We start from the raw sequence: 19,537 nt of genomic DNA, 5'->3' as shown, positions 1-19,537 counted from the left end.
TTGCCGGGGATATATATATTTTTTCATTTACTTGTGGCTGTGCTGGATCTCCATCTCTGCATGTGGGCTTTCTCCAGTTGCAGCAAGCAGGGACTGCTTTTTGTTGGGAGTGCGCAGGCTTTCTCACTGCAGTGGCTTCTGTTGCAGAGCGCGGGCTCTAGGTGCATGGTCTTCCGTGGTTGCAGCATGTGGACCCAGTAGTTGTGGCGCATGGGCTTAGCTGCCCCTCAGTATGGGGGAGCTTCCTGAACCAGGAATCAAACCTGAGTCCCCTGCATTGGCAGGAGGATTCTTAGCCACTGGACTACCAGGGCAGCCCGGGGGATCTTTCCAAAATACAGATTCTGATTCAGTGGGTCTGGCTGGTGCCTGAGATACTGACAGTCTAACCAGCTCCCAGGCAGGACCCATGCTGCTGGCCCAGGGCTCACACTTCAAGTAGTGATGGTCTAGGAAACCCGAGGAAAACATTCACTGTTTGCCTCCTAACCATCTACCTTGCCCCTTCTTGTTGTTTCAGACTCTGGTTTTCCTTTGAGGATAACTTCCTCCGTACTTTCTGTGTACCTGTTTTGGGTCAGCTGGTCCTCAAAGCTCAGACTGGAAACACACGACTAGGGCCATACCAGTCACTGCAAAAGGTTCCAGGCTGGTCTGAGACTCAGCCAGACAGGTGAGATGCACCGTGAGTGGCCTGGCACAGTGTCCATAGACCTCTTCATCTTCTGGAGCCTTCCTGGGCTTCCAAGCCTTACAGTGGCCCAGGACTTGCCTTCTGCCCGCTAACTCCTATAGGCCTTTCTGACCTCACGTGACTCCACCACATATTAGGCCTGTGACCTTACTTAGTAAACAGCTAGTCTGTGCCTCTGTTTCTTCATCTATAAAATGGGATACCGCCTACCACAAAGGGTTGTTTTAACAGAGAACTGAATAACGTGATACACATAAAAAAGTGTTCTGCCCTGAATCTGGCGCAGAGCAATTGTTCAATAAATATTTGTTCAGTTTAACTTTTGGAGCACATGACCTCACACAAAAAGAAGAGATGGCATCTCGCTGGTATGTTTTAGGTCATTTTCTGTATTGAGAATGGCTCAGAGTTTGGGGACCCTGGAAGATGAGGCCAAACACTCCACTAGCTATTATGTTAGTTTTTCCACATGGCCTAACGCCTCGATTCATACCTAATTTGTTCCCATCTTGTATTAGTTGCCTATACAAATATATACATCAAAAGGAAATAAATTAATGACATTGTAGGTGGCCCCCAGGTATGGTTTTCAGGTTCCCAGTAAACTCAAGCTCCAGCTGGAGATCAGAAATCCCTTTTGACTGTCTTTATTCTACTGCCATCCTGTGGCCAGCCTGTGCCACTGCAGCAGTGTGGACCGGATGTAGCAGAGCTTTGTCCTGATCCTCCCTGTGCCTGGGAAGGGGCTCCTTGGGAGGAAGGGAGTGCAGCTGAATGGCCTTCTCGAGTCCCTCACCAGCAGGCAGGAGTCTGGGCGTGAATCACCAGTCCTGACTTGATTTCTGTTTGATGAACCTTAAGGACAGATAGTAGAGGATCACGAAGCCACAACTGATGCCAATGACAAAGAAGTAGATGGCGTAGAGCGGATAAGAGTTCAGGCCCATGGAGTTGAGGATCTGGGGACAGAGACATCGGTGAGCTCATTAAGAACATGCTCAGAGCGCTGCTGTCTATGTACAGCCATGGCCTGGGCTACTTACCAGGTCTCCCGGGATACGGATGGTGATGTTGCCAGCTTCCATGTAATAAGCGTGCCCACCAAACTGGATCTTCATCAGCCCTTCAAAACACCATCGGAGGAAGGACACTTTGGAAATCAACGCGGGCACTGCAGAGAGTGAGAGTCATGTTATTCACAGGGTCTAACCACCTGCCTCTTAGGAAATGAGTCTGCAGAGATGCCGTGGTGGCTCTGACCCAGCGGCAGCAAGTCCCCTGAGGGAGCTGAGAGCGGGGGAGAGAACCAAAGGGTGAAAGGGCAGAGGGGAAGCTGGAGACATGGACTGCTGGGACAGAGGGGCTGAGTGGCTGCAGAATCACCGTGCACTTGACCTACAGTAACTACTCCACAGAGCAATTCATTAGGTGTCCAGCACGTGCTTGGCCTATAGTAACTCCAGAGAGTAATTTCATTAGGTGTCCAGCATGTGCTTGACCTATAGTAACTCCAGAGAGTAATTGATTAGGTCCAGCACACGCTCAGCTTCACAGAACCTCTGGACTCTGGAGTCTCAGCAGCCCCACACCAGAGATTACAGAGATGACTGAGTCTGTACCCTGACCCCACGGAGGCATCCTGGCTCAGGGAGGAGGAGGAAGCAGTGAACCCTGCCCGGCTCATCAGGAAAGGCCCATGGAAGGTGAAGAGCGGTGATCCACAGGCTCAGTTGTGAGGGCATGGAGCGTACTGGGGGCTTCAGAAGTCAGGTGGAGGCAGCCAGGAATGAGCAGCCCTGGGCCCACTGGGACAAAGCAGTGACTGGCTCTGCACCTTAGGGAGCTAGCGCTGCAGGGGTGAGGGTTCAGATGTGGAGGAACCAGGGTCATAGACACCAGACTATCACAGTTGGCCCAAGATCAGGTGATAGGAGCCAGGGCAAGGGATAAGGCAAGAGGACATTTCAGAAAGACATGGGCGGAAAAAGCGATTTGGCTCACTGGTGATGTAGGGAGGGAGAGTCAAAGGTGGCCCCTGGGTGTCAGCTGGGCTGTATGAGAAGGTGCCATCTGCCCCAACCCACCATGGAGCCCTTCCTTCGAATCTGCTCCCAACTCTGATTTGGACCGAAGGGATGAGCTCACAACACCAGAGGAAAGCAGACTGATCCAGCCACAGAAGGCCTCAAAAACCTTGAGCAGGTGAGGAGAGCCGACCTCACCTGTCCACAGATTGTCCAAGCTTATCATGAAGCCCCCGGTGAGGTAGAAGGAGTTGTAGAGAGCGTTGCCGAAGAAGGAGGACATGTGAAAGGTGGGGAGCAGGGCAGCGGCGGCCAGGGCCATGACCCGGCAGCAGAAGACCACCAGCCACACCAGCAGGAAGTGCAGCAGGAAGGGCTCGAGGCCTGGGCGCAGGTTGGCCAGCCAGTAGATGGGCATTCCATAGATGATGATGTAGACACAATGCTCAGGAAACTCCCCCAGGATCTGCAAAGGATGTGAGCCAGCGCCTTTAGTTGCCGCTGATCTTTCAGTGTTCAAAGGCAGCAGCCCCCAACGTCCCTAGCCTTCCCTCCTGGTGGTGACCAGGGTTGCCACCGGAGGGTTAGTGGGCACAGCTGTGTGGGACCGACAAGCATGAACTCACTGCTGACTTCACCCTGCAGGTGCTGTGTGCTCCCTCTGGGACAGTTCAGAGCTCTGGAAACCTGGTTTCAAATCCCTACTCTGCCTACCCAGACATGGTAGCTGTGTGACCTGGAGGCAGCCACTTAACTTCTCTGAGCCTCCACTTCTTTGAAATGAGGACCATTAAACCTTCCAACCTGCTTTCCAGAGACGTGGAGAGACTGGAGAGGTGAAGGACACTAGGTGTAGGTGTTTCCCACCTCTTCTCTGTTAGGTTTCTGGTGGCCAGAAAAATGTCATTCCTGGTCCACGATCCTGGCCTTCTGATAAACGTTTGAAAAATTTATCAGAGACTCATCAAGTCTCTGAAACTCTCCTAAGGATTGTGGTGTCTGCAACCACAGATGATGCTCAGCCCCACCGCTGAGCAAAATGCTTCCCTGTAACTTCTGTACAATGTGGAGAAGATTCTTCTGCCCACTCTTCCATGTGGCACTCACTCTGAAGCCTGACCAGTCACCTTAGCAAAGAAATACGGCCCCGCCGTGTATAGCCCATCTTCTAGTTCATAGTAGAGCAGTGCCCTCTCTGAGTGACCTAAAAAGGGGAGAAAAGGAGAATGAAAAAACGAAATTACAGTGTTGCTGTTTGAGTCTCTCTTTGTATAATTAAAACTAGTTTTATTGCCTCAATGTCATATATTTTTTAAAAAAGGCAATTTTTGATCCTAATTTAGATGTTTATAATTCTGTGACTTGCGCATTGCTGTCAATATAACTCCTGCTAGGAGAGAAAAGCCTCAGACTCCTAGGTAATTTGTTCTTATTTGCATACTGATATTAATATATGAAGTTTAAAAACAACCCTCAGCTTTTATTTAGCAGTCATGGTGAAATTGTTCAGCAGACCTGTCTCCTCCAGGAGCTATGCGGAACTCAGGCAAGCCCTGGTCCGGTTCAGAGCATGGCTGACACGGCTCTGCATGTGGGTCACAGAGAGCAGGCCACACTCACATTTGGAGATGACATCCAGGATCACGTTGAAAGGGACAAGAGCTCCGATCATGAACAAGAGGGCTGCTGTGTCCGTCAAGGAGAGCTGGACAGCCCCGTGGCCGTAGTAAAGGAACCCGATGATCAGGGACATCAGGCAGGCCTCCGCCCCGTGGATGAGGAGGGTTGGCAGGTCTCGGAAGTCGTTGGAAATCTGACGACTTAAAAAACAGAAGAAAGAGGTGCCGAGCGAACACCAGACCCCAGCCCTTTGACCTTGGCAATGTCCTGTAATCTCTGTAAGCCTCATTTTTCTCCTCTGTAAAATGGGAAGAGTGGTGCCCACCTCATAGTTACTGTGAGGTTCAAGTGAGGTGACTGATGAGCCCATCTGTCTCACAGTCAGTACTCAGGAAATGATTGTGACTTTTACCAACGCTGTGTTACCTTGCAATTTTATTTAAAGCAGTCATCCTGAGGAAATAGCCAATCAGACATATAACAGTGTATGTATAAGGAGACATAAGACTTCTATCCCTGGGTCAGGAAGATACCTTAGAGGAAGTGGCAACCCACTCTAGTATTCTTGCGTAGAAAATCCCATGGACAGAGGAGACTGGCAGGCTACAGTCCACAGGGTCACAAAGAGTAAGACACAACCAACGTGACTTAGCAGGATCTCATTTATATATTAAAATATTTATGTGCATGGAAACATCTTGGACTCACACCAAACACCCAGATCTGGTTTTCTGTGAGGGCTCACATAGAGGGAAACTTCCCTTGTCCACTTGAAGGTCTCTTGTATCGATTTAATTCTTTACAATGATTCTGGGTGACTTCTACGAGCATCTGGCTAGCAAGGAAATGTTGATTTTGTTTAAAAAATCAAAGGAACAGGAGTTCTCTGTATCACATGGAGGGCTGGTGCTGATTTTTTCAAATGAACCTACCTCTTCAAATTAAATTCCTCCTTCAAATTCACTTTAGCTTTAAAGGGCTTAATTTGATACAACTAAGACTTTGGGGGCCAAGGGGGTGATGAAATGGCAAATAATTACCGGATCAGTATGGCAAACTGCTGTAGGGGGCCGGGCAGCTTAGTGGGAGCCTGGAATAGGTTGGTGTCAGGAGCCAGGCTGTCAGGAGACAGAGAGTGTCATGAGGGTGTAGGGACGGCCACTTTCTGCAGGGTGCTCTCCCCTCAGGACCACCCACTGCCTTACCTCTGCACACAAATGCCCATACCCTGCTTCCTTGACTCCGCTGTCCATAGAAAGTCATCAAAGCCACGCACTTTTTCTTTAAACAACGCCGCAAGGGACCGAGCCTTCTCCCTGGTGGCCACTTCCTGTTCTTTGCTTCGTCTGTCAATGCTGGTCAAGTCCACTGTAAGCAGCGGGAGCGGGGCCATGGGTGACCTGGGTCCCACAGGTACTCATGGCCCACGATGCTGTCAGAGGGGACCCTGGGACACGCTCCCCACCCTCTGAGAGTGGACCACAAAGTGATGATCAGAACAGACAGAGGCAGAGAGATGCCCAGGGGGAATCACTCTTCACCTCTCTGCCTCTTTCCTCTTCCCATTTTCATGACACATCTCAAGGCAGGAAAACATCTCAGAGGGGCCTTGTAAATCATGAAGGGCCCCCTCACTGTGTGGGGCCATAGCTTCAAGTGTCAGATTCTCTGGGCACTGCCAGGCCATGCCCTCAGATTTGTGAGGCATGAATAATACAAAATTAAGAAAAAGATTTGTTTTTCCACATGTGAGCACCTGATTTCTGCCAACTTCTCTCTAGGGTTACAGTATGTTGCTTTCAGTGGCCAGGCTGGCAGATGCCCTCTGCCCCCTTATCTGGGGATGACCAACCAGAGGATGATACACTGGCAGGAAGCCAAGCTGATATCTGAGCACAGGGAGATGGATGACCTCCAGGTGAGTTCACAGTGTGAGTGAGTGCAGAGGGCGAGAGCTGGTGGGTCAAAAAGAGTGGCCTCTTAGAGGGTCCTCTTAGAGGGTTGGAGGGTGGATACTGGGAGAAGGGTGTTCCCTCCTGGGCACTGGAGGTGAGAGGCCCATTTCTGCACCTGACTGCAAGGACTCCAGTCTTCTCATCTGTAAGGACGAAGATGACCGTGGCCTGGCAGGGCTGCAAGGGTCAAAGGGACACCTCTGCAATGTCTGCCCTCAAGGACCTGGTCCTTACCCACAGGTGTATTGGGAAGGCCCCTGCTACACCAGGCCATCCTGGGAGGAAGGCTGGGCTCCAGGTGATCTATGTCTGGGACAAACCACAGCTGCTGCTCTCCTGGCCCTGGTACAGACATGCAGCCTGTCCAGCAACCATGGTGCTGCTCAGCACTCAGGACCCAGGGCCTGCTTTCAAGGTGGGCACCCGGAAAGACAACTGTCTCCGCAAGAACTGAGGGCCATATGCTGAGGTCTCAGGATCCCAAGCAGGAAGGCATCTCTGGTGCTGACAGCAATTTTCATATCTAGAGATTCATGGGTCAGGACCCCCAAAAGGCACTGAACTGGTCTGTGCCTTGGGCCTCCCATCCACAGCCTCTGGGTTTCCTGCCTTTGTGGGGGAACCAGGGGGCGGCTTTAAGATTTCCTAGTGGCTTCCAACTCCAAATTTCCTGTTCTTCCTATGGAACCTGAATAAAGACCATAATTCCAGAAACTGATCTAAACTCTCTTGGATTATATCTCCTCTGGTTTGGAGCTCTCATGAGGTTCTTAATAGTCACGCGCACAAAGGTGTGCCATTCCTAGCATTTGATGCTGGGTAAACTGGAGCCTGTAATACACCCCATCTCCTCCCCTGCCTCCACCCTTGGTCCTATTCCCCTGAAGCCCCTGAGAGTTTCTCTCCTGGCAGGGTTGGGGTCGAGGGGAACCCTGTTCCATGCCTCTGGACTGGCTGACTCACCATAGTAGTCAGCAGGGTTGCTGTACCGGGGACAGGGGTGGCCGACTCCGGTGAAATACTGAACCATGTGCTGGGCTGCCCCGAGGTAGATGGTGGTTCCAGATGTCATCAGGAGGACCAAATCAAACAGCCCGAAGATATCGGAGCGCGGCTGGTGGATGGAGATGAGCACTAGTCTGTTGCCTTTGGCCAGCCTGGACAGTGTTTTCACCAGGTTGTGGGCCGTGAAGCTGTCGAGCCCAGAGGTGGGTTCATCCAGGATAAGGATTCCTTCCCAACAGAGAGAAGCCTGGTTTAATGGGCAGGACTCCAGTTGGACTGGATTAAGCCAGGCGGCTGACCGCGGGCCCCTCCGGCCTCACCTGGGTTCCACAGCAGCTGCACTCCAATGCTGACTCTGCGCCGCTCGCCGCCCGACACACCCCGCATGTAGATGTTGCCCACGCGCGTGTTGGCGCATTGCCGCAGCCGCAGCTCGGCGATCACATCGTCCACCTGGATGAGAGGGAGGGCGGTCCTGGGGCTTTAGAGAGGCTGCGCGGGCCTGCTCTGGGCCAGGCAGATAGGGCTCCAAAGACGCCTGAGTTTAAGGCTCTGGCCTACATGTCCCTGATGCAATGTTTTTTCCTGGATTCTGTCAACGCATCCGGAGCAGTTCCCACTGCTGAGCAAGGCACCACTTGCTGGCACTGTGGCCATGTCCCGGCTCCCTGCCAGCACGGAGAACCGGAAAACAAGCAAATATTTATCCCACATTTGGGGCTAAGATGGGACAATGTGGGAAGGAAGGCAGGGCTGAGCATTTGGACTTTTCCTGATGGACAGATGGTGAGCCGGCTTGCTCACAGTTGGCCTGGAATGGCTGGACCCTGAGGCAGGAAGGGAAGGATGGGCAGAGGAAGGGTGTCATAGCTTCTTGGGGTCACTGGGATTAGTTAGTTACCCTTTTGTCGCGCTGGGCCTGGGAGAAGTTTCTGGGCAGACGCAGCTGGGCAACGAAAGCCAGGGTCTCCCGGACGGTCAGGTTGGGGAGCAGCTGGTCATGCTGGCGCACGTGGGCCACACACTTCCTCACCAGCTGTGCTGTGCTGGGCTGCCCATTGATCCAGATTTGGCCTGACTTAATCTTGCCGCCAGGGCCTCGCCCAGTGATCACATCCAGCAAAGAGGCTCTCCCACAACCTGAGAAACCACCAGAAATATCCCTGAGGGGCTTCCCTGGTGGTCCAGTGGTTAAGAATCTGCCTTCCAATGCAAGGGACCCAGGTTCAGTCCCTGGTCGGGGAACTAAATCCTGACCCAGAACTAGAACACTCCTCACTCTCCCCACCCTCACAACCTCCCCCCACCCTGACCCAGCCAAATAGATAAATATTAAAGAGAAAATATATTCCCCAAGAACGGAGCTTCTGCAGGGACCAGGTTGGAAGCTTCTGCTGCCCACACACCCTCCAGCCACCACCTTCTGCTCTGTCCTTCCCTAGGGAAGGTGGCACAGCCCTCTGACCTGCATGGAGCAGCCAACTTGAACATCCTTGGGAATCTGGGGTGTTCAGGTCAGGCTGGCCTGTGGCTACGTGATAGAAGGCTGGAGTCCTGGTTGTCACAGGACTGCCTGTGCCCAGAGTGTATGTCCCCTCCCCCAAGCAGGGCTGGTGTTGATTGCACTAGGAAGCTTAACTATATTTGCCTGGCAAACCTGCCAGCAACATTTCATCATTCCCCATCATTTGGCTCAGAAGCTGGCATTGTGGGAAAGACTAGTTTTGCAGAATTAATAAGGTATCTTTTAAAAAGGCAAAACTGGAACCTGTTTTCAGAAAGGGAGAAAAAATAGAGAAGTAATAGATGTGGAAATGATTTTTAAACTATAGCACAGTAGTTCTGAATTTCTCTACACTCTTATTTTTATCAGTATTACTTTCCACTTTCTCTTTAAAAAAATAGATCTATTACATACAAATTAACGCCATCCACTTCTGAATGACATAGTAATTGCTATCAATTTGGGGAAATGTCCGATTGGATCACGTTCCATGAGATTCTGTGAGACTCTTTGATGGCCATTTAAACTGCAAGTCAAATAGGGCTTAGGGTCTAGGAAGGCGTTCTTAAACAAAGCTGCCGGGAACAGCTCAGTCCAATTCCCCCAGGCAGGATTTTGGTTTCCTTATTGTAAATTCCTTTTGGAGTGCAAAATTTCCAAGTAGTTTTTAAACAGGGAAAGCACCAACACACAGATGTAACGACTCTTCCTTGCCACATTCCCAGGACTTCTGCAAGCAGCCCCCTGCCCACAGCCCCACGTCCCCTTTTATTTGTGCATAAAAGCAAAAATCAAGTAGCCTCTTCAGTCATCCTTCTGCTTCTGGACCAGAGGTTTTCAGTGTGGAAAGGAACCTGTTTACTGCCTCCTGGGTGCACCTCATTCAAGAGAACTTAGGAGGCACAAAATAGCCAGGGGGGAAGCCAGAGGGAGGGTTCTGGCCCTACGCCTGGCTCAGCCTGGACATCATTGGATCCAGGCTCTGGAAGCACAGGGGACTTTCACAACACAGGGACCTTAGGAATCTCAATCAGGGGGCAGAAAGACCATGTTTCCTGAACAAAACTGTGAGAGGTGTGGGTGGTCTTTCCAGGGGAGATTGTCAGGATATGTTTGGGGAGATCCTCCGTGAATCAGGAGAAAACACCCACAGGCATTCAAGACTCTTTGCCAACTCAATAAATTCATTCATTGGAAAAGCACCACTGCTGATTCTATAGAAGCTTAAATGCCTGGGGCTGTTTGAATTAACTTTATTTTACTGTTATAATTTTGGTGAGCAGAGTATGCTTCCCTCCTGGATCAGATGGTAAAGAATCTGCCCGCAATACAGGGGACGTGGGTTTGATCCCTGGGTTGGGAAGATCCCCCGGAGAAGTGAATGGCAATCCACTCCAGTATTCTTGCCTGGAGAATCGCATGCATGGCAGAATATAAATCACAGGTGGTATAACTGATAACCTTTCTAAAAAATCATTTAAATAATTTCAGCCAAGTGAAGTGAAGTTGCTCAGTCGTGTCCAACTCTTTGCGACCCCATGGACTGTAGCCTACCAGGCTCCTCCCTCCATGGGATTCTCCAGGCAAGAGTACTGGAGTGGGTTGCCATTTCCTTCTCCAGGGGATCTTCCCCACCCAGGATCGAACCTGGATCTCCCAAGTAAACCTGTAGCTAAACAACACTAGCCTAGAGTCGAAAATCACACACTCAGTGTGATTCCTGCTTGGCCTCTCCTGACTTCCCTTTCTTCAACCACAAATCAGGGATTCTAACAGCTACAGGGCTGTGGTGGTCAGGATTAACTGTGATGACTCTTAGCCTGAAGTGCCTAGTTAGGCCCATGTGTTCCCTAGATCCTCAGTTCATGAAGAAAAAGCAGGTGTAACCAGAAAAGCCACCAGGTGTTAACAAACAAAATTGGCCCGTGAAGTTTCCACATTTTTCTTGTTAGATCAGAACTGCAGGGCCAGGGCCAGCAGTTGGCAGGACTTGACCTGTGGGTGTTGTTTCAGTGACAAAGTTCATTTGCTCATATCCTCTCATTTGATCTCTGGTTAGACAGTAAACAGAACTTCCCCAGCAGAAGACTAAAAGTGTGGAGCAGATGGTCAAAAAGTTGAGTAATCTCTACTTCTGGAAATGATTAATTGGAAGGTACAAAGTGCTCCCTCTGACACTGTGTAAGGGAGAAATGCCTTTGATCTGTGTTTAACAAATAAACAAACCCCAAGTGGAGTCAGCTTGTGCTAAGCCCCATGTCCCCAGCCTGAGATGTAATACCTAATTTAATTATAGTTTCAATCTCTCCTGGGAATAGAATCTTAAACCAGCCCATCTGAAATTGCCTGGTCAGCACTGATAGACCCCTACTGTCCCCCAGAGAAAGGTGATCATGCCTAAAACAATCAGCCCTTTGCTAGAATAACTTCCTTGTCCTACTTTGTTCTGCCTGTAAAAATCTTTCATTTTGTGCAGCTCTCCAGAGCTTTTGGGCTTCCCAGGTGGCACTAGTGGTAAAGAACCCACCTGCCAACACAGGAGATATGGGAGACATGGGTTAGATCCCTGGGTTGGGAAGGTCCCCTGGAGGAGGGCATGGCAACCCATTCCAGTATTCTTGCCTGGAGAACCCAATGGACAGAGGAGCCTGGCGGGCTATGGTTCATAGCGTTGCAAAAACAGTCAGACACAACTGAAACAACTTAGCACGCACACCAAAGCTATTGGGCTGGAGCTAACATCTTATGGAAAAATCCAAATAAACTTTCCGGTCCACACGATACTTTCTGCCAGGTGGGATGCTGCCCAGTTCATGAATTGTTGAATAAAACCAATAAGATCTTTAAAATTTAATCAGTTGAATTTTTTTTTAAACATCTGAGAACCAGGAGACCAGAGTTCTAGTTCTTATTCTGCATTAAATATATGTCCTTAGGTAAATCATTCCTCTTTTCTAAACTTTGGTCTAACTGTTAAATGAAGGGGGAATGATGCCGGGGCAGGAAGACCTCGTCTAAAGATGTTTTCACGGTGGTCAAGAGAAGGAAAGGTATACTGTGAAGGGAACAGAACTCTATTCTCCAGGCCCCCTTCCAGCTCGTTCTACACTTCTAAGTCTGGCCTGTGGAAATGACTTTTTGAAGCACTCCAGAAATGTGAATTTTTGCCGATGGTGGAGGGTTGAACTAAGACCTGGGGTATCCAAGACGTGAGTTGTGGCAGGGGCTGTGCCTACCCACTGTCTGAAATAGGAATCTGATGGGGAGGGGAAGACAGTGATGAGTGTTCCTTATGGGGGAGGAATCCCCTGGAAAGAGCACTCAATTCCAAAGCTGCCTGATGCCTTCATCCTATATAAATGACAGATCAGAGCTCTGGCTGCAGCTGTAAGAAGCCTGCTTGTGATTCATGAAAGCTAGTAAATAGAGGAGCTGAGATGTGAACCCAGCTCTGTTGGACCTGGAAGTTGTGCTCTCACAACTCTGCTGTATTGTTCTCTTGCTCAGCAAAGTTCTGTGAGGAGCGTCCATTTGTTCGAGGGACTGCCCTGCATCCCAGGAGAGAGAGAACCCATTGCCCCACTATTTGCCCCTAGTGATACCTGAGCTCCCTATGACGGCCAGCATCTGTCCACTCCTCATTTTGAAGCTCAGGTTCTGAATGCCCTGCTCACAGGAGTCCTTGTGAGATGTCCAGGGCATCTTGAAGTGAGCCAGCTGCTTAAACCAAGGTACCTGGGAGGCCGTATCCACCTGTGGGGAGACATAGAAAGGTTCCTCAGAAAGCTTCACCTTCTGTTCAGCTCCCTTCAAGAGAATTCCTCCTGCCAAAACACAACAGGCCGGAGGGGTCCCCCACCCAGGTTCTGTCAGATATGGAGGCAGGCTCCACCATGCTGAGAACCTGAGGCTGCCATTTCCAAGTCTGAAGAGAACAGTTGGGAAGCATGTGTAATAGCAGAACAGAAATAAAAACACAACATGGGGCAAAGTGATGTTTTCACTCAACAGTGATTTACTAATAACTTATCAAGTGTTTACTGTGTGCAAGGCATTGTGTTCATCTGTTTATTATGTCCCTTATCTCATTCAATCCTCACTGCAGACCTATAACGTGTACTATTATTAGAGTGGCTGAAAATTTCATTTCATTTGGGCTTTTTCATAACATCTTATACAAGTCTGTAGTTTGGTTAATAGTATTATTATTTTTTGTTTTTTGTTTTTTTCTCATTTTGCCTCTTTTATTTACAGGTTTCACTTAAATATCTCTCATGGTGAGAAAATCAATGTCAAAAAAGAACATTGGTATACAGTTTACAAATATCAGTAAATATTAAAGAACATGGTTAATTTTTCCAAGTACATGCTTGATACAAAATATTTTCCAGGAGGCTAGTTAAATGAGGTCTGTATGCTATTGCTAAGTCACTTCAGTCGTGTCCGACTCTGTGTGACCCCATAGACAGCAGCCCACCAGGCTCCCCCGTCCCTGGGATTCTCCAGGCAAGAGTACTGGAGTGGGTTGCCATTTCCTTCTCCAAATGGTTAATAGTGTTATACTGTGGTTAATGTCTCAGTTTTGATCACTGTGCTATGGGTAAGCAAGATGTTAACATTAGGGGAAGGTGGACAAAGGGTATATAAGAACTCTGCCCTATTCTTGCAGCTTTTTCAGAAGTCTGAAATTATTTCAAAATATAAAGTTTAAAAATAAGTTTTAGAGATTTTTTTTCACACCGAGTCACATGGTTGGCTTTATGTTTTAACAAAGGTCTCATTCTCTTTTTCATGCCCGTCAACCTCAGCTCCAATATGTGTCGTTGAGGGAAGTCTCCATGGTGCTTGCCCCCAACACATGAGGCATCAGTGTAGCCTGAACTCCGTCCTTAGGGGCGGAGGGTCCCCAGCTGGGACTCACCCTTCCCTTCTGCTTGGGGGACTGTTTGGCCCTCTCTGCTCCTCCCACCTGTCCTCAGCTGTGTCTCTACCTGGTAGCTGAGATCTCGGACTTCCAAGGTGTTGGGCTGGCCACTGTAGGTGAAGTACAGGCTGTTGTCGCTTTCGGAGGAGAACACGCTGTCCCGGAGGCCCTGCTGGGAGACACGACAGGTGAGGAGCTTCTTTAGAAGGAGGACTTGGGAGGGAGGGGATCCGGAGAGGTGAGAGCACAGCTAGTGTGGATGGGATCCCAAGTGGGCAAAAGATGGATTTAGGCAGGAGGAGCCCAAGGGCTCTGAGAAAACGGGAGCACCCATGAGGGCAGGGCTTCTTTTCTCTGCAGAGAAAACTGTGGGGCTTCCCTCCAGCTTCTGACCCAGAGAAGCTCAGTCACAGGTGCTGGACCCTGATCCAAGTAACCTGTCATGAACAAGACCCAGACCCTGGACTGGAGAGAGCTTTGTGAGCCTCTGTGTTTGGAAAAGTCCTTTTAACTTTCCCTTTCTTGAATCTGGCTTAGTATGTCATCCCAAACAGACTTTCTGTACCTAGCATGTGAGAGGAAAACAACTGTCAACAAGCTAGTGCTCAATACTTGTGAAGACATTGCTCTTAGAAAAGTTGCATCTTATCTTGATAAGGATTTTGCACAACAAAGCTCTTCAAAATGCGGTTGGGAGATTTTAGAGTAAGTCCCTGTCATCACTGTTGCCATCATCCTCTTCATTGTCATCTTGCCAATGATGTTATTTTATGTAAGTCACAAGCCATGTTGTGTTCACATAAACATGGCTGCTTTATCTGTGCTGTGCTTAGTCGCTCAGTCGTGTCCGACTCTTTGCGACCCCACGCACTGTAGCCTGCCAGGCTCCTCTGTCCATGGGATTCTCCAGGCAAGAATACTGGAGTGGGTTGCCATGCCCTCCTCCAGGGGATCTTCCCAACCCAGGGATCGAACCCAGGTCTCCTGCATTGCAAGTGGATTCTTTACTGTGTAAGCCACCAGGGAAACCCGTGAATACTGGAGTGGGTAGCCTATCCCTTCTCCAGTGGATCTTCCTGACCCAGGAATAGAACTGGGGTATTCTGCATCGCAGGCAGATTCTTTACCAACTGAGCTATCAGGGAAGCCCGCTTTATTTGAATATACATCGAATAAATCAGTGTTTCATGGTATCAGCTGATAATGTGAATGATACTCACTGCCTGCAGATCTGAATTCCTTCTGTTTTATCAGTTCAATCATTTAAATAGCTGAGGCCCAAACAAGGAAAAACTTGCCTTAAAAGATTTCCACTTTTTAAAAAATGCATTCAATATTTGTTTCCTCGAGGCAGTGCAGGGAAAGTATGCATTCATTAACTAGTTCCTGTTGATTCCAATCTTCTCCCCTCAGGGCTGCTATTCCCCCACTGATACGTCCCCTCGATCAGTCAATCAAGCATCCAGCAAACACAAGGAGGCCCACAATATGCTTTAGGCTTGGAATTTGGGGTGTGACTGTGCAAAAGACAGTCTTTGGGAAGCTTAGAGTTTAGAGGGCGAGACACTGAGGATGGAGCAACACGGACCGGATGCAGAGGCATAATGTCCTTGACATGCCTGATCAACGTGTATTTTCACTGCACACACAGTGCCCATGTGTGCTTTATGTGAACATAACACAGCTTGGGACTTCCGTGAAAATAATACCCAACAGTCTTTTTTAAAGCACCCCTGCAATGGTAGAGGTAAGAGGCCCTGAAAAATGACATTGAGCCCAGTGGAGGTGTGGGAAATAAATATGGGTGATGGTCTGCTGCAAGCCCACTGTGAGTGCCCCCAGAGTTCTGGGAGAGTGTGGAAACAGCCAACCAGATCTACTTACCTTGTATAATGTTTGAACCAGTACAGTCAAGGTCGTATATTATACAGAAAAACATTGGAAGATAAACAGCTAAGTCAGCAGGATTGTCTTTGGGGTATAGGAGGGAATACAGCCGGGAGAGGTCACTGAGTGGGGGAGAGAAGGTCCTGGGCAGGTGCGGGGGGGGATGACTTTCAAAGCTATTGGTAAGTTTATGGATGGGTGTGGGAATTCACTGTTCTTTAAACTGCTTTGTCTGAAATATTTCAAAACATGTTTTAAAGCTGAGAGAGGGTGTCCATGAGGGGAAGTCCAGAGTCCTCCGAGCTGGAGGTGGAGGAAGTGAGGGGGTTGTGCCCTCAGAGATGGAGAATGAAGCTCCTGGGGAGGTCACGGGCAGCTCTGGGTTCTGGCAGGTCAGCCCTGACCCTCCCTCCCCACCTCTGCCACCAGCATTCCCACCGCCTAGTTTTCCCATTTTATTTGGTTAAACCTTCTGAAAGTTGATCCATTACTGAGAGACTCACTTGGGCTAACATGCATTCTGCTTTTTTTTTTTCTTTTACAGATTTTTAAAATGTGGAGCATTTTTAAAAGTCTTTATTGGACAATATTGCTTCTGTTTCATGTTTTGGATTTTTTTTGGCCTCAAGGCATGTGGGATCTTAGCTCTCTGACCAGGGATCAAACTTGCACTCCTGAATTCGGAGTGCGGAGTCTTAGCCACTGGACCACCAGGAAGTCCCTACTTGCTTGTTTTTAAAAGGTAAATGTCTGCAGAAGGGATGTTAGTTGGTATAAGGAATGAGTTAACTCCACAATGAACACCTGGGCCAGAAGCTCACCGGGTTACATTTTGGAGGTGGAAGAATTGCTGAGAAAAGGTTGGACTTTTTGGAGTCTGGAGCAAGTTGTGGTGGTGACCTTAAGCCTAGGGGGTTCCACTCTCCAGGCGGGAGCTTGGAGGAGGTGAAGGGTGATGGGGCCCTGGGGAAAGAGGCATCAGGATGAGAAGACAAATAAAAGAAAGGAGAGAGGCATGTGCTGCTTGCTCCTGGGCTCCTCCAACCCCTCTCACCCTGGGCACAGTAGGCAGGCACAGGCCAGGCTGGGGTCCCAGCCACCACAGGCAGCTCAGCGTTCAGAAGAGAACTCGTGGCTGGGCGGGGGCTGCCTCTGTTCCATTTTGAAATATTTTCCTTGGCTCCTAGGAAGAATTTGTTAGACTCTTCCTGAGGTTTTGACAAACCCTCTGCATTTTTCCAATGCTTAAATATCTATTCGGCTGACACCTTAATCAGTATGACTGTCAGATCATCACTTGAATTTCTGACAGGTGACATGGAAAAAAGCAAAAGCAGGTTTATTTGTAGGTAACCAGCTCAGCTCCTGCTGGGCTACATTGTAATTTCTCCTTGTATTAACTTCTGATCAAATTCCTGAGTCAGAAGCATAGAGTAGAAGGAAACTCAGGGCGTGCAGAGCCCAAGTTCCTTGTTCTCAGATGCAGAGGCTGTGCCCTGGGAAAGCAGTGATGTGCAGAAGACTCTGCACTGAGGCCTGGGCCTCTCTTGTCTTCCTCTGGCCAGGCTTTTGCCCATGGACTGAGGAGTCTGTGGGCCGAGGGCATTTGTCACTCTGGGTTCGCACTACCCCCAAATTCCCAGATGGCCTCAGGCCCACTCCCAGGGCTGTGTGAACCTTGTGTGCCCATCCCTCGGGGCACCCCAGGTCAGAGGGGCATTTGTCTGTGTAGGGGTAGATGTGATGTGGGTGGGCAGGGTGGGGTGGCCATGCACGGGTGTGTGAGATCATGTGTGGTGCTGAGCATGGACAGAGAAGGGAGACAGGCTGTGGCTTGTGCTAGAAGCCACATGTCCTAGAATTTCTTGGTTTACATCTGGCCTTCCATGTTATGAAGAAGGTATGTTAACTTAGGAGAACAGAAACTATTTTATTTAGTAGCTTTTAACTTGACTGATAATTTTTAAGTATCTAGACATAGGATACAGTTCCACTGGAAAAGACCCAAAAGATTGAGGGCAGGAGGAGAAGGGGGCGACAGAGCATGAGATGGTTGGATGGCATCACCGACTCAATGGACATGAGTTTGAGCAACTCCAGGAGTTGGTGAAGGACAGGAAAGCCTGCCATGCTGCAGTCCATGGGGTTGCAAAGAGTTGGACACGACTGAGTGACTGAACAACGACAAAGACATAAGATACATAGCCCTTGGCCTTTTGTTCTGGGCACCATAAATGTTAGACTGTCACTTGGCACCTTGAGGAACAGGAGTGAAGGGGAGGAAATTGGAAATGGCAGGGCCTGTACCACTTCCTGGATGTCATATTCGGGCAGTTCTTTGCATCCCAAGCTGTGGCGTCTGAATTATCAGACCTTCTAGAAGGTGTCCTTTTCAAAATCATTGGAGATTTTGTCTCCTATTCAGGCTGTGCACACTGCAGTCACGGCTCCCAGGAATCCTTTCCTGGCAGACGTTGGCTCCCTGGGGTATTCCCAGAGCACAGTGGTTACCTGCTGTGGCTGAGAGCTGACTGAGAGGGTGTGTTCCTGGGGCCTGGCTGGTCAGGTGCTAGCAATTCAAGGCCAGTCTGGGTGGCCCGAGGCCCTTCCTATGGTGTGGAGTCCTCAGTCCTTCAGTCTTTCTGTCTCCACCCCTCACCCCTTCATAGGCAACCAAAGACTGATCGAACAGTGGGGTGGGTGGGGATGGAAGGTGGGGACCTGCTTCCTCTCTGTGTTCTGATTTCACCTCTTGCTTCAAACCCTGCCCACATCCTGATTTCAGTCAAAGGCCTTTTTTTTTTTTTTTTTCTTTTTAGGCAAACATTTCTCATGTTAAATGAGGACAGAAACCCTGGACCTATTGGTCCCCTGGCGGTCCTCTGTTCTTCCAGCTCTCTCCAGGGTCTTACGACTGCCTGCTGTAGCTGTATTTGGGGCATAGGTTCTGATGTTCTCACAAGGTTCTCTGCCACCCTGTCTCATCAGTTTGTTGCCACTGAGTCTCTGAACTTGATGGCCACAGGGACAGAGGAGACACTGCAGTGTCCCAGGCCATGTGAGCACGTTTCTGTGTTGGAAAAAGTGGAAGTGTCAGCCACTTAGTTGTATTTGACTCTTTGTGACCCCGTGGACTGTAGCCCACCAGGCTCCTCTGTCCATGGAATTCTCCAGACAGGAATACTGGAGTGGGTTGTGATTTCCTTCTCCAGGGGATCTTCCCAATCCAGGGATTGAACCCAGCTTTCTCACATTGCAGGCAGACTTTTTACCGACTGAGCTACCAGGGAAGCTCTTCTGTGATGGAGCCGCGTTTAAAAAAGAGCCAGATCGGCCCAAGTCACAAACAATACATCATTTCCCTGCAGGAGCCACCTTCAGGCAGGAAGTGACCTCAGAGGCCCCCACCAACCCCTGACCCCACTTCCCTCAGCCCTTCGATGCCCAGGAAGCAGAGTCCTGCTGCTTGTCGACCTAGTGGTGAGTTAGGAACGAAAGTTCCTTAAGGAGGAGAGAAGCGTGTGATTTGCCCTCCACCCACCAGGACTCTTGTGACCCACCATCACTCACCAAGTCATCCTGGGGAGCAGCGCTTTTCTCTAGCCTTGTCTTCTTTGGGGCCTCCTCTGCCATGGGGCCCTGCAGTTTCCTTTGGGCTTAGCTGCTGCTGACCAGGGCCAGTGTTGTCTGCTTCCCAGAGCTGGGCAACCTCTGGTCTGGCTCCCAGCATTCCTCCCTGGCAAGCCCTCCCACAAACACGGGCTGTGTGTTCTGCCCGCTGCTGAGATAACACAGAGAGACACACTGGCTAAAGGTACATCAGATAACGGCATCCACGACCAAGCCCAGGCCTGCCACAGGGAAGTCCTGAGGAAGGGCTTCAGAGCCAGGTGAGAAGCAGGCAGGGCAGTCTGCCACTGGCTC

At 49.7% G+C, this 19,537-nt stretch overlaps 1 protein-coding gene across 2 annotated transcripts; it reads right to left on the bottom strand.

The window, feature by feature from the left end:
* Positions 1 to 983: 983 nt before the first annotated feature.
* On the bottom strand, positions 984 to 19,352 carry ABCG8 (ATP binding cassette subfamily G member 8). Of its 2 annotated transcripts, none has more exons than XR_005718396.1 (13): positions 19,184 to 19,352; positions 13,794 to 13,895; positions 12,405 to 12,555; positions 8,200 to 8,438; positions 7,619 to 7,751; positions 7,257 to 7,526; positions 5,544 to 5,706; positions 5,379 to 5,456; positions 4,339 to 4,538; positions 3,826 to 3,922; positions 2,917 to 3,184; positions 1,738 to 1,865; positions 984 to 1,653 (listed from the first exon to the last, which is right to left on the bottom strand). XR_005718396.1 is itself a non-coding variant. In XM_040224715.1 (13 exons), exons 1-13 carry the CDS (start codon positions 19,244 to 19,246, stop codon positions 1,516 to 1,518), a joined length of 2,010 nt encoding a protein of 669 aa, XP_040080649.1. In that variant the 5' UTR covers positions 19,247 to 19,350; the 3' UTR covers positions 984 to 1,515. The 2 variants fall into 2 exon arrangements, 1 of the variants encoding a protein (XP_040080649.1); XM_040224715.1 differs by having other exon boundaries at positions 3,846 to 3,922; positions 19,184 to 19,350.
* Positions 19,353 to 19,537: the final 185 nt, after the last annotated feature.

This window comes from Oryx dammah, unplaced genomic scaffold (assembly GCF_014754425.2).
Source record: "Oryx dammah isolate SB20612 unplaced genomic scaffold, SCBI_Odam_1.1 HiC_scaffold_25, whole genome shotgun sequence".
In the NCBI taxonomy this organism is placed as follows: Eukaryota; Metazoa; Chordata; class Mammalia; order Artiodactyla; family Bovidae; genus Oryx; species Oryx dammah.
The sequence above is the reverse complement of the archived record's forward strand: the minus strand, read 5'-3'. Positions and strand labels throughout refer to the sequence as shown.

Coding starts and splice junctions, on each gene's coding strand:
- ABCG8 (XM_040224715.1), bottom strand. CDS start 19,246: ATGGCAGAGGAGGCCCCAAAGAAGACAAGGCTAGAGAAAAGCGCTGCT. Junction 5,707..7,256: donor CAACCCTGCTGACTACTATG/GTGAGTCAGCCA, acceptor CGCTGCTTACAG/TGGACTTGACCAGCATTGAC. Junction 3,185..3,845: donor GGCCGTATTTCTTTGCTAAG/GTGACTGGTCAG, acceptor CATCCTTTGCAG/ATCCTGGGGGAGTTTCCTGA.